The sequence below is a fragment of the Myotis daubentonii genome, chromosome 3 (genome assembly GCF_963259705.1).
Source record: "Myotis daubentonii chromosome 3, mMyoDau2.1, whole genome shotgun sequence".
Classification (NCBI taxonomy): Eukaryota; Metazoa; Chordata; class Mammalia; order Chiroptera; family Vespertilionidae; genus Myotis; species Myotis daubentonii.
In genome coordinates this window covers 133,736,418-133,750,824 of record NC_081842.1, presented here as the reverse complement: position 1 = coordinate 133,750,824, position 14,407 = coordinate 133,736,418, and the positions used below count along the sequence as shown (strand labels likewise).

General features: G+C 41.5%; 1 protein-coding gene across 2 annotated transcripts; it reads right to left on the bottom strand.

Annotated features, from left to right (window-relative positions):
• Window positions 1-273: 273 nt before the first annotated feature.
• On the bottom strand, window positions 274-14,407 carry PAK1IP1 (PAK1 interacting protein 1). 2 transcript variants are annotated; one of them, XM_059688624.1, is made up of 10 exons: window positions 14,247-14,403; window positions 10,123-10,288; window positions 6,574-6,694; window positions 6,424-6,498; window positions 5,960-6,012; window positions 5,238-5,383; window positions 5,046-5,143; window positions 2,033-2,132; window positions 940-1,063; window positions 274-785 (listed from the first exon to the last, which is right to left on the bottom strand). In XM_059688624.1, exons 1-10 carry the CDS (start codon window positions 14,328-14,330, stop codon window positions 571-573), a joined length of 1,182 nt encoding a protein of 393 aa, XP_059544607.1. In that variant the 5' UTR covers window positions 14,331-14,403; the 3' UTR covers window positions 274-570. The 2 variants fall into 2 exon arrangements, with proteins under 2 accessions (XP_059544607.1, XP_059544608.1); XM_059688625.1 differs by having other exon boundaries at window positions 275-785; window positions 10,123-10,285; window positions 14,247-14,407.

Sequence of the window (14,407 nt, the reverse complement as noted above, 5' to 3'; positions counted from 1 at the left end):
AGAGGTAGACTGAAATGTCAGACACCCAACTGGCTCATTTCCTAGATGATTTCCTCCTATGGAATGGCATTCCAGGGTCCAAGTGTCTGATACCTTCATTTGCCAAATCAGGAGGGATTCCTCTGGTGTTTCACAACTGCCCTGCTAATTAAAACAGAGATCCCCTCTTAACGTATCTTCAAAACATCTAGTAATCTCCCCCAATTTAAGTGAGCAATCTAAAAAACAACTCTCTTATCTAACTCTGGTAAAGAATGTGTTCAAGATTTTGTGTTCTTTTAAACTACATTATTTTGAGAAAGATCTTTATTTGCTTTGCACAAAAGTAAAAATTATATCCCACATTAACATAATATATATCATGATATATATTTCCTATGAAAATGTTTTGGCACTCTTTAAAAATACAACGAAAAACTGAGTTTTAGTGATATATTTTTTTTAGAGCTGTACATTTTCTCCAAAGAGGAAATTCCTAGTTTTTACAAGAAGGGGGGAGGGGAGGGATTAGGTACATATGAAAAGAACGAGTCCATCTAAAAAGTTTTTCTCTCAGGAGAAACTTGGGATTCACTGCATTACTCTTATTTTCTTCTTTTTTCTCTTCTTTTCCAAGATTTCTCCCACTTTCCTCTTCTTGGCTGCCACCAGGCCACTTCCTTTGGTTGGCTTTTCACTGACACCAGTTAAACCACGTTTCTTCGTGTTAGGTTTTGACTGCCTTGCTTCTTCCTGCACCGCATCACCCGATTCCTTTTTGCTGCCTTTGGGTTGTTCTTTACTTACTAAAACACAAGAGACAATGCATTTAAGATTGTTTAGCTCCTTTCGGAAAAATCGCAGGCTGACAATAAAGTGAAGTTATCTGGATTTCCTTCACTTTAATCATTCAAAAGGTAACAGATTATCCATTTTAAAAAAATGAACAATTTCACTTACCAGCAGAAGGCTCTGCAGCGGGAGGGAGGCTTTCTTTCGTGTCTGTCACGCTGTCTAGCCACACTCCAAGGCACGTCAGCCTGGCGTTAGTATTTACTTCACAAAGTAAAGATGGGGGAACTTTCTGAAACAAGCAAGAAAAATTCGTAACACAGGGGAATTTTAAATAATTAATTTTCTTTTTCCATAATCAACTCCTTAACTTAAAACATTGTATTTTCTTAAGAATAAAATATGTTATTTAGAAGAAATCTATTATCTGGATTCATGACTGGCTTGACTATGCCTTCCCAGAGCCAATTGTGACTACTCAGAAACTGTAAGTTCACTGAGGAATGGGCCAGGACCATGTCTTGTTCATTTCTAGGTTTTAACAAATAACTTTGTACCAAGTAGGCACTTAAAAGGCCATATTTCCAGAATAATAAACCAAGACTGTCTATGAGAGGGAGACCATTGAAGGGAATTTAATTTTCCAAGTATCTGATTCAAAACTACTATTGGGCCCTAGCTGGTTTGGCTCAGTGGATAGATCATCAGTCTGTAGACTGAAGGGTTTCAGGTTCAATTCTGGTCAAGGGCACATGCCCAGCTGTGGGCTCGATCCTCAGCAGGGGGCATGCAGGAGGCAGCCGATCAATGATTCTCTCTCATCATTGATGTTTCTATCTCTTTCTCTCTCTCTCTCCCTTTCTGAAATCAATAAAAAATATATTAAAAGAAAACTACTGTTGGTTGGTTCAATCATTAATCAGGAATTTCCTGCCCCCCCCCTCCCCCTGCCCGTAATGGCAGTATTTCATCTAATAAAATTTTACAAAGAAAAATCAATATACAAAAAAGAGGAAAGCAGCACTTCTTTGAAAAAGCAGGAGTTCTGGGATCCTGTCAGCTCAGACTCACCAGTGCCCTCCCCGAGGCAGCTCTGTGGAACCCTAACTTTAAAACCATGAATATCACCCACGCCTGGAAGAGATTTAGAAAGCTCACTTAAAGATCTCTATGACCCTTAAGGAAAAATTCTATCTCATTTAATGCCAGGCAACACTAACAGTAAGACTTGCATTAAAGTGCATTTATAGTGTGCACTGACCTTATCCTGTGCAAGCTTCCACATTTTGATGAAACCATCACTTGATGCTGTAACAATAACATGATGCTCTGGGATTTCAAAACTGAACATATCTTTTACCCTAGAATAGAAACATTAACACCATAAATGATCCTTTCTTCAAATAGTGTGATACTATTATAAGCGTCTACACACAGAGGCTCTCGATTTTTCAAGAACTATATTTCACTTCCCATGAGTCAGTGAGTCATTTTTCAGGGTCTAAATTCTAAGACAAAACTGACTGTTAACCATATCTTTAAAAAGTTGAAAAGCCATGGCTGGTGTGGCTCAGTTAGTTGGAACTTCATCCCATGCACCAAAAGGTGGAGGTTCGATTTATGGTCAAGGCATGTGCAGGAGGCAACCAGAGATGTTTCTCTCTCTCTTTCTCTCTCTCCCCCTTGCTCTCTAAATATCAAATAAAAAAGAAAAGTTGAAAGAATAACTTTAATCAGGTTATCACAAAGGAGATAAAGATATTAAAGCCCCTCTCTGCAAGAAACTACATATTCAGTACAGAGAGAAAAGTGAGACAAAAAGATGAATCAAGACTTCCTCCTGTTGCCCTGACCAGTTTGGCTCAGTGGATAGAGCGTCGGCCTGTGGATTGAAGGGTCCCGGGTTCGATTCCAGTCAAGGGCATGTACCTTGGTTGCAGGCACATCCCCAGTGGGGGGTGTGCAGGAGGCAGCTGGTTGAAGTTTCTCTCTCATCGATGTTTCTAACTCTCTATTCCTCTCCCTTCCTCTCTGTAAGAAATCAATAAAATATATTAAAAAAAAAAAAAAAAGACTTCCTCCTGTATATCCATTCCTGTCATTCCAGTGCCACCACCCCTAGTCTAATTTGCCAAATCAGGAGGGATTCCTCTGGTGGCCTCAGGTACTTCACAACTGCCCAGCTAATTAAAACATAGAAGTCCTCTACTAATAAAAGGTACTATCATTTTTTTCTGAATTATGAAGTAGCCTAGTTGGCCTCTCTGCTTTCATTTTTGCCCCCTAACAATTTTTTTTAAAACATATTTTTATTGATTTCAGAGAGGAATGGAGAGGGAGACAGAAACATCAGTGATGCAAATCATTGATCGGCTGCCTCCTACATGCCCCCCACAGGGGACCAAGCCCACAACCCAGGCATGTGCCGACCGGGAATCGAACCATGACCTGGTTCATAGGTCAACACTCAACCACTGAGCAACACTGGCCAGGCGCCCCTAACAATTTTTAAAAATGAAATCAAATCATGTTACTCCCAGGCTTAAAATTCTACAAAGCTAGGATCTGCATTAAAATAACACAGGAAAGGAGGAAGTTGTTGGGGATATTTAGGAAGCAAGACTGATCATAAATTGACAACTGCTGAAGCTGGATGGTCAGTCTACAGGGGCTGCTTCCTTAAACTGGTTTATCTGCCTTCAAATGTTTCCATAATAAGAAATAAACACAACAAAACCTACCAAGGCATTTAATAGAAATTCAAACTCTTCCTAACGTCCTCCAATGCCGTGTACCATTTGGCTCACTTTGTCCTAATAACATGGGCCTTCTACTGTTCCTGAAATACATCAGGCTCTTTCCCGCCCCCTCAGAGCCAGGGTGACAGTAGTTCTCTCCTCTTTTTAAAAACAGTTCCTGCCCTAGCTGGTTTGGTTCGGTGGATAGAGCATCGGCCTGTGGACTGAAGGGTCCAGGATTCAGTTCCGGTCGGGGGCACATGCCTGGGTTGCGGGCTCGATCCCCAGTGTGGGGTGTGCAGGAGACAGCCGATCAATGATTCTCTCTCATCGTTGATGTTTCTATCTCTCTCTCCCTCTCCCTTCCACTCTGAAGTCAATAAAAATATACTAAAAAAAAAAATAGTTCCTTTTTCATCCCTAGGTCCCACTCCCCCTTTCCTGATCATGTTAACTAGGTCTGTATAGTGACTGCAGTATTCTGAGTACTATATTTACAAAGAGAGGTTTCTTAAAACCTATTACTTTGAAAATACGGTAAGAACTAAGACTTACTTAAGATGTAGAACATGCAAATGAAGCATATTAAAGTATAACTCTTTATATTATCACCTTTTTCAAAATTATAATGGGAAAAGCAGGGGCAGAATCAGATAGAACCGGGTTTGGATCCCACCTCCAGTAGCTAACAGTGGAAATATGGTTGATTTCAGGCCCCAGAGTAAGAGCAAAGTCACTTAACTATTTACTCTGAGACTCGGACTCTACCCCTAGAAATACAGTGAGCAGTGTGAGGTAAGAGACGGACACAAAACAGAAGTCTACAATGCCCAGTATTTCTTCTGCAGGAAAAACAAGTGGGGTATAAAGAAGGAATAGTGGACAAGGGGAATAAAGTAAAAAGATAAGAGTGGTCAGGGGCAAAGCTCAAGATTGTTTAATTATTTTTTCCTGTTCAAATATGGTTGATTTCAGGCACCAAGACTAATGAAATTATTAGAAAAGTATCTTGTGCGAGTGACTAGTCCTGATGACAACTATTAGGTCTGATCAAATAATTGAATTGATATCCCCTCCCCCGGGACTTCTCAATGGACATTCCACCTGCTTAGACCACATTCCACTTGCTAAGACCATTATCTCTCCCTTCTGGAGTTTCCCAGAATCCAGACCTGCACAGAGAATTCTCTGCCCAGAAGCAGCCTGCCTAGAGTCCTTAACACCCTCTGACTCCCCGTCTTTGGGGGCTGGTGCCATTTTGGGGCTCAGCCCATCTGCTAATAAATTTATAATCCCTTACCACTTTGGCCTCGCACGTCCCTCCTTCGGGGACCCTAACAACAATTTTATCACTTTTGCATTTACTAAGGCCACGAAGACACTTCCATCATACTCTCAGACTCTGGATGTCATATATATATGCAGATACCTCTATCTCTGCAATTGTTCATAAAACATATATGCCGCTTTATGACACTACTGCATATAATATTTGTTGAGGCTGTACACATACACACAAATTGGTTAAAAAAATACCTGTTTTCATGAGCTTTAAATTCACAGAGGCACATTAATGAATCAGTGTCAAAAAATCTTACAACTTCTTCATCTCCAGCTACTGCAAGGACAGACTCCTAAGAGAGAGAAAAAGAATAATATCCAGAATATCAAACAATTCAGACCATCACATACACACTAAACATCCACCAATGATTTCTGATTACTTACTGAAAGAAACGTAACAGAAGATACTCTCTTTTCGTTGGTGATGGTGCCACTAACAGCTGCTGTGTCAAGATGATAGACATCTATTTTATTCAGTATGACAACTACATATTTCTCTCCTCTTGGGGACCATTCCACGATGTGGGCATCTGTAAGTTAAACAACAAAATCTGTATTTCACAAGTAAAAAACAAAATGATAGAGTAATAATAAAAGTAGCAAATGTTTATAATGCACATTTTCACATCACAACTAACATGATACATATTTTGGGGGTTCAGGTTTAGACAATAAGCTCCGTTCAAACAATCATTAAAGGTTACAGAGAGCTGGTAGGTGGCAGAGCAACAGGAACCTCAATCTAAAATGAAGAAAGCAGCCCTAGCCGGTTTGGCTCAGTGGATAGGGCGTCAGCCTACAGACGGAAGGATCCCGGGTTCGATTCCAGTCAAGGGCACATGCCCAGCTTGCAGGCTTGATCCCCAGTAGGGGGCATGCAGGAGGCAGCCGATCCATGATTCTCTCTCAGCAATTGATGTTTCTATCTCTTTCTCCCTCTCCCTTCCTCTCTGAAATCAATAATAAAAAAAATATTTAAAATAAATAATAAAAAAATAAAATGAAGAAAGCAAGTAATCCAAAGCATTTGCTCCCAGAGGTAACCACCATCGAGCAGGCAAAGACTAATGTGTGTGTGTATTCACATTCGAAACAAAAATACTCACTCTGTTTTATATTTTTTATGAATGCCGATCTTCCTTCCACAAGATTCCATGTTCTGTAAAACAAGAAGGTCACTTATGGCACGATCACTAACTTTTACTAAATATAAAGGTAAGCATAATGAAGACTTACTCAAATGAAAATTTACTAAATACATGGCTATTCCGAAGAATGGCCATTTTTCCTATAGCAAAGGATATTCCTACATCCCTTTAATATATTTTCAAAAGGTTTCATCTCCTAAAACATTACTTTTCAGGACCACGCTCCTCTTCACTTCAGCCTATAATGACTGAAAGGTAATGTATATGTTTGAATATAGAGCTTGTCACTTTTCCCTCCCATTATAAAAAGGTTCACTAGCTTTCAACCTTTCCTTATATCACAATATTTTTTGGGTTCCTGTTGTACTTGGACAGCAAAGACCACAACTAAGTAGAGATGCTCTTGGGCATTAGTGACTTACCTTAATGTCTTATCTGTCCCCACAGACAGGGCCAACTTGCCAGATGGGTGAATAGAAAGAAAGGTCACATGTCCTCTAAAAGGAAACCAAGAGTTAGCCCCCAACTTGACTGGCGCCTGGAGACCACCAACCAGAAAGGGCAGGACTCACTTGTGCGCCTTAATCGACTTCAGGCACTCCCATTTCTTTGCATCCCAGACACAAATGAGTCCATCTTCCGCCCCACTAATTAAGTGCCTGTTGCCGTGGAATTTCAGGCAAGTTACTGTGCCTGTGGAAAAACAAAATAGGCAAAATTAATATTGAAAATTAATATTTTGAATGCAAATCCACTTCTGGTTTGAAGGCCGTATTGTGGTAAGAAAACATCCAATGGAAGTATTACTGAATTAAACCATAACGACTTGTGGAAAAATTAATTTTTAATATAATAGGTTCAAGCCTATGCAAATATTTTCAGCAGAGTTTTTCTAGTTGTAGGTATCGATTTGAACTGACCAGTTCACTTTTTTGCTCTACATTCCCATAATCATAAATTTAGAAGATAGCTGGTAACGATATTTGAGGAGTCAAACAAAACAAAACTAACCAGCTAACAGCTAACCTGGGGGAACAAGCTGATATACACAGCATATGATTTCTACTTGCTAAACTATCAGCTACCCAATCATCCACAATCCTATTATCATTGCAGGGCTGTTTCTGAACTGACTTCTATACAGTTCTCATTCACTGTCATAAGAACTTAAATGTTACACTCCTCCACTATGCCCTCTATCTCCTCCCATAGTTCAAAATCAAAAGGCTGAAGGAGGTGAATTGATGGAATAACCCAACATTCCTCTAGCTCCCCAAAGCAGTCCATGCCATTATACATTTACCCGCAAGTAAAATTCCCTATCCTTTGAAGCTTGTGTCAGCCACCTTTTACCCTATAGCTCAGGGGTCTGCAGCCCAAATCTGGCCGGAGGAGCTGGAGTAAATGCAGGTGTACTGGAACACAGTCTTACTCATTCTGCTACAAGACACCTCTGGCTGCTCTGGTGCTACAACGGCAGAGGTGAGTAATGGTAACAGATACCATATGGCCACAAGCCTAAATATTACTGCCTTGTCACTTATGGACTAAGAATGTGAACCCTGGGCCACTGTTCATCTGCACACCTGCTGGCCAACCCTTTATGTTGCCCTGTAGATGGAAAGAGCCCAAAGTCTCTGAGGAATAATGCTGTACCACCACTCCACCTTCCCGCTCTCAGACTGTAACGGGCTCACACACCACCGTCTCACAGTGGGAGGCTTTAGCTATCTTTTGCCGGTGTTTTCCTGTTTCTCTATTATCCTATTTATTATTCTGGATATTTTGCTTTCCCTTATCTTCTGCTCCTTCTGCTCCCTGGTAAAGAACTTATTATCAACTGGTAGAAAACCAGAATTTCTGTGAGGAAAATAGGAAAGCAGGGGCCCTACTTTAGTCACCCCCCTGCCCCCCCCCCCCCCATCCAAACTCCTAAGGAAGTCCTTTTCTTATTGTTGAACACCTGTACCGATGGGTTTGGACAGACAAGTTTTGTTTAAATTACTTCTTCCAAGCTGAAACCGGTTTGGCTCAGTGGATAGAGCGTTGGCCTGCGGACTGAAAGGTCCCAGGTTCGATTCCGGTCAAGGGCATGTACCTGGGTTGCGGGCATATCCCCAGTAGGAGATGTGCAGGAGGCAGCTGATCGATGTTTCTCGCTCATCGATGTTTCTAACTCTCTATCTCTCTCCCTTCCTCTCTGTAAAAAATCAATAAAATATATTCAGAAAAAAAAAAAATTACTTCTTCCAAGCCTTAGAAAGAGAGAAGCCTTCCTTATATAACCTGGATTTAGAAGACAGAGAGGAAAAGAAATACTTGTCAAAATGACTCAAAGCCTAGCTTCTGTTGAATAGATACTTGTCAAAGTAGCTAAGGCCTACCTAATTTAACACAGACATCTATCACTCCAAACTTACTACTAGATACCAATGCTTGGGTGGAACTTCTAAAATATATGAAGATAGGATAGGAAGAAGGGTACCTATCTTAACTGCAGGAAACCAACTTCCTTGGCTGAGTTTCCTTAAACTAAGTACATATCAGCTGATTCTACTCATTTGAGTTCTTCCTTTCCATTCCCTTTTCTTTTCTTTTTTTTTTTTAAATATATTTTATTGATTTTTTACAGAGAGGAAGGGAGAGAGATAGAGAGTTAGAAACATCGATGAGAGAGAAACATCGATCAGCCGCCCCCCGCACATCTCCCACCGGGGATATGCCCGCAACCCAGGCACATGCCCTTGACCGGAATCGAACCTGGGACCCTTCAGTCCGCAGGCCGACACTCTATCCACTGAGCCAAACCGGTTTCGGCTCCATTCCCTTTTCTTGAACACATGTTGAACCCATCATTCTTTGTCTTCTGGGAAGACGCAATGAAAATAGAATATAATCTAACATTAGTTCAATACTGAGAAAATAAATGAGCTGTTCAGTCTGTCTATTGCTCGATCTTGCCACTCTCCTGGGCAACTGCACCATCTGTGTGGAAAGCCCAACCATGACTTCAAGTCCAGCGACCTTTGCCTTCTCTGTATCTGTCCCTCACACCCACAGCCTGCACACTGCTGCCACCTAGAGCTGCTCCACAGCAGAACTCTTGAACTCTAAGACTCTATTCTCTGACCACAACTCATGTCTTTCCAGCCCTTCCATCACTCACACTCCGCCTGCTTTCTTAGTTCAGAGATCTGCAGACCCGTAACAACCCATTTTCCTTAAGCTGGAAACCTAAACTATCCTTTCACCAAAATCAATTCCCCTGTAACTCAGTCCTTCTGTTGCACAAACCAAGTAACTTGCCTTGCTCTACAGAAATGCCTGTAGCTTCCTGCAGCGATGTTACCAAATCACAGCCTCAGAATTCAATTGGGCAGCTCTCATCAGTGCTTTTGCTTGTTCTTAGTCAGGACCTCTTTCATATCCAAACTGCCAGCACGCTCCTCAAACCGAGATCACTCCTCCCTCCCATTCAATCCATAACCTCCTCCTCGCAAGGACCACCAGGATTTGGCCCCATTACTTCTCCAGCCACCCCAACCTTCACTTTATCCTTCTTGTAATACTGACCTGCTTGCAGCTTCCCGTGCACACTAGTGATTAAAAACATGGGCTCTAGAACCAGGTTCAACTTCTAGTTCCACTGTACTGTGACCTTGGGCAAGTCAGGTAACATCTCTGAAACAAGGTTTTCTCTTCTATAAACTGAAAATAGGACTGTACCTACGTGGCCCACGCTGGGTGCATGCTACCCCTTCAGTAAGGCTAGCTATCAATATGCTGCTGCCACCTGTGCTCCTCATGTGCGTGTTCTGCCAGCAATGCCCTCCCTCTTTGCAAACTTCACCTGGCTAACATCTGATATTCCTCTTTTAAGGAAGTTTTCAGTGAAAATTCATTTCCTCCTTCCCTTCACCCCAACCCCCGCCAGAAATGAGTTAAATGCTTCCCTTCTGTCTCTCAACACCGACTGTGAACAACTTAAGGACAAAGAACCACATTTTTTTTCATTTCTGAATTTCCTAGCACAGAATCTGCTTAATGAATTGTGCAACTAAAGTCAAACTGTAAAGTAATAATACCTCAACGTTATGATCTTGAAGGATCTAATTTCTTACCATTGTGATGCACTAGAGCCCCGTGGTCTATCTTCTTTTTCATGTCATAAATATGAATTGTTTCATCTTTGCTCCCGGTGACTACAAAACGACTGTTTGCAGCCACCGCTGACAAAGAGGCCGTGTGGGCATGGTGCGTGAAGTCAGCCACAGGAGTCCATTTCTGCTGAAGAGTAAAACATACATCCGGTCATCAATGTCACAAGCTCATCACAGTTCTCTAGAAACTGGTAAGTGGTTCCACAATCCTGGAAAACTACCAACAGATCTTACAAGTGGAGAAAAAACTATGCAATGATATGTAGATTAGAACAAAGAACCTGATAATTGGATAAGGAAGATAAAATAAGAAGGTAGGACTGTGATGACGAGTTTCTGATTCCAAAACAGTTATGAAGACTGGACTACAGGGACTTTAAGTTCCCAGCCAAATCCTTAACTCCTTATTAAATTTACATGTATTTAAGTAAATACTGTTCATTCATCCAAATGTTCAATTTTGATTTGAATTTATTCACTTCAAAACTAAGTTACTATGTGCCTGGCATCATTTTAGACAGTTGATATAAAGCAGTGAACACAAGAAATGAAAGTCCTTTTTCTAATGGAGCTGCCATTCCTGTGGGAGAAACAAACTAATAAAATGTTGCACGGAGATAACTATAATGACAAGTCTTATAAAGGAAGAAAAAAAAAAGGATTAATAGTATGTTTCCATTAGTACTAAAATAAGCCCTACAGATTGACCAATGATGAGATTTCAAGAACTCTACACTTACTGACAGGTAACTTTTGGATTGGATAAGTGTGATTGGTTGAGTGCAAATATATGCACACACACTTTTCAAATTAAAGAAGACTTATCAAGAAGTATTACTAAAACAAACCAAGGAAGGAAAAGAAACCCACCAAATTTCTTTCAATATATTTTTAATGTGTTATTGCAAATTAAATCTTAAGTAACTACAGTGATAGTCCTTCCATCGCTAAAAAACCAGGGAGGCTCTTTTGAGTAAAGACACACATTCCTGGGGAGGCTACTGTGGCCATAAATCAAAGAATAACCTTTGTCAGTCCGTATTACAGAAGAAATGTTATTGTCGGTGTCGGTGTAGAAGCAGTATTGTGTAATGGTTAAGAGCTTCAAGGGTCAGAGACAGCTGGGGATTTAAGTCCCAGGCTACCTGTGTGACCTTGAGCAAGTCACTTCATCATCTCAATGTCAGGTTCCTCATCTGTAACATGGGTATAACTGCATCTGCCTCAGAGGACTGCTGTGAGCCTACATGTGTCTGGAACATGGTAAGCAATATTATTACAAAGAGAACATAATCAGTAGCACCATCTTTAAACATTCAAAATATGCCACACAAGGCAGATTAATAACCAGAACAGAAAACAAAGTAAACAAAAGTAATTAGTCCAGTCACATACTTCTAATTTTCTGGTTAATTCAAGACTGACACCTTGACTTCTCCATTAAGAAACACTCAAGGATTACCAATACATCTCCTAGGGCAGCGGTCGGCAAACTCGTTAGTCAACAGAGCCAAATATCAACAGTACAATGACTGAAATTTCTTTTGAGAGCCAAATTTTTTAAACTTAAACTATATAGGTAGGTACATTGTTATTAACTTAATTAGGGTATTCCTAAGCTGGCCTTTGCTAAAAACGTCCTCATTTTATAATAATAAAGCCACCAACACAAAATAATTACAATTCTTAAATTGATGACAAAAATACCTACAGGATTTGCAGCTGGTTGGAAAAATACAGGTAACTTTATGCTTCGAGTGGGTACTTTTGTCACCCGCGTGCGATTTGTGGACGCGACTAGCACTAACCACTGCACATGAGACTGCTGACTGACTGGCGCACTCAACTCGTGCATGAATCAATCGTGTGCGTCTCCCCCGTGCTGTGTATCCTCAAGCCCGCCTGTGCTGCGTCTCCCATTGCCCGACCTACCGACCGACACGCCCCACTTCTTCTAAGGCCACTTCTTCAAAATAGACTCTCCCAGGCCGAAAAACGACTTCTGCGCATGGGCCACGAAGTTTCAATCGCACTGTACGTGCGCCCGCATGTGGAATTTTGTGGAAGAGCCACACTCAAGAGGCCAAAGAGCCGTATGTGGCTCGCAAGCCACGGTTTGCCGACCACTGTCCTAGGGCAAAGGAAACTAAGGAGAAAATAAACAAATGGGACTACATCAAAATAAAAAGCTTCTGCACAGCAAAAGACACCATCAACAAAATGAAGAAAGACCACTGTATGGAAGATGATAATTGACAATGATACATCTGATACAGGGTTAATATCCAAAATATATATGGAACTCATACAATTTAACAAAAGGGAGACAAAGAATCCAATTAAAAAATGGGCAAAGGACCTAGACACTTCTCCAAAGTGGATATACAGACAGCCAAGAGACATGAAAAAATGCTCAAAGTTACTGATCATCAGAGAAATAAAAATTAAAATGACAATGAGCTATCACCTCACACCTGTCTGAATGGCTACCATCAAACAGATCAACAAATGCAAGTGCTGGTGAGGATGTGGAGAAAAGGGAACCCTAGGACACTGCTGGTGGGAATGCAGACTGGTGCAGCCACTGTGGAAAACAGTATAGAGTTTCCTCAAAAAATTAAATTTGGAACTGCCATTTGACCCAGTGATCCTACTTCTAGAACTATATCCTAAAAAACCAGAAACTCCGATCAGAAAGGATATATGCACCCCTATGTTCATAGCAGCACAATTTACGATAGCGAAGATCTGGAAACAGCCTAAGTGCCCATCAGCAGATGAGTGGATAAAAAAGCTGTGGTACATTTAAACCATGGAATACTATGCAGCTTTAAAAAAGAAGGATCTCTTACCCTTTGAGACAGCATGGAGGGACCTAGAGAGCATTATGCTAAGCAAATAAACCAGAGAAAGACAAGTATCACATGATCTCACTCATATATGGAATCTAACTGATGAAGAAAATAGATTCAGAGGCACAGAAGCACAGAACAGACTATGGAATCCCAGAGGAAAGGCGAATACAGGTGGGTGGGAAGAGATCAACCAAGAACTTGTGTGTACATGGACATAGACAATCGGGTGGTGAAGGCCTGGGGTGGGGGGCGGGACAGGCTAGGAGAGGTCAAAGGGGGAAGAGAACAACACAGGTAATACTTTCAACAGTAAAGATTTAAAAAAAACACTCAATGAAACAGGTTTTGAAGAGATACTTAGAGGAGTGATTAGGGGGGAAAACAGTGCTGGACAAAAAGATCTTTTTACTCCTAGGTATATATCCCAATTACCTGGCAATTTACTTAACTTTTTATTCATACATCTAGTAAAATACTTGTATTTTGTTGTAATTTCCCTCCATACATTTGTCTCCCAGTCCTCTCCGCTTCTGTCGGGAAGGTCTCTGGCGCAGGACCCATACCCTGGGCTTCTTTGCACCTTCCCTGCAAGCAATGGCCCCACAGCACAGACCCAGTAATAATGACTTAGTATCATCCTCATCCAGCTCTAATATTTTGTAAGACTCCAGGACAGAAATTCAGTGCAAGAGGGAACACCTAAACTGGCTGTCAATTTATGAATGCGACCCTTCAATCCATCATCTGCGACTCATTTGCCCGTTCGCAGAAATGCCTGCTTTGTGCACCGTGGTAAAAAAAAAAATCTACAAAAACAGACAGTATCTCGTTTTATGAAATGCCGACTCCATGTTTTAAAAAGCTAACAGGGGTGGGCAAACTTTTTGACTTGAGGGCCACAATGGGTTCTTAAACTGGACCGGAGGGCCGGAACAAAAGCATGGATGGAGTGTTTGTGTGAACTAATATAAATTCAAAGTAAACATCATTACATAAAAGAGTACGGTCTTTTTTTTTTTTTTAGTTTTATTCATTTCAAACGGGCCGTAGTTTGCCCACGGCTGACTGCTAACCTATACTGAAGTCTCCTGAGTTTGATCCGTCAATTAATCCCTAAGAAATCAGACGGTGTGTTCACCTCTGGCTTAGTGTTTACCTCGGCCGTGCAGGAACCAGACCTGACCTTCCCCGCCCACGCCTCCCGGGGTCCCTCGGCGCCGCGGCTTTTACCTGGTGGTCGCCGCTCGCGTTGGGCTCCGGGTGTACAGAGAATCCAAAAAGGACCTGCTCGTAACAACCTGCGACCAGCTCCATTCAGTAGGACATGTGCCTCTTCTGCGATCGGCGCCCCGCGTCCGGGGCGGAGCCTAAAGCGGATGCAGGAGGACGGG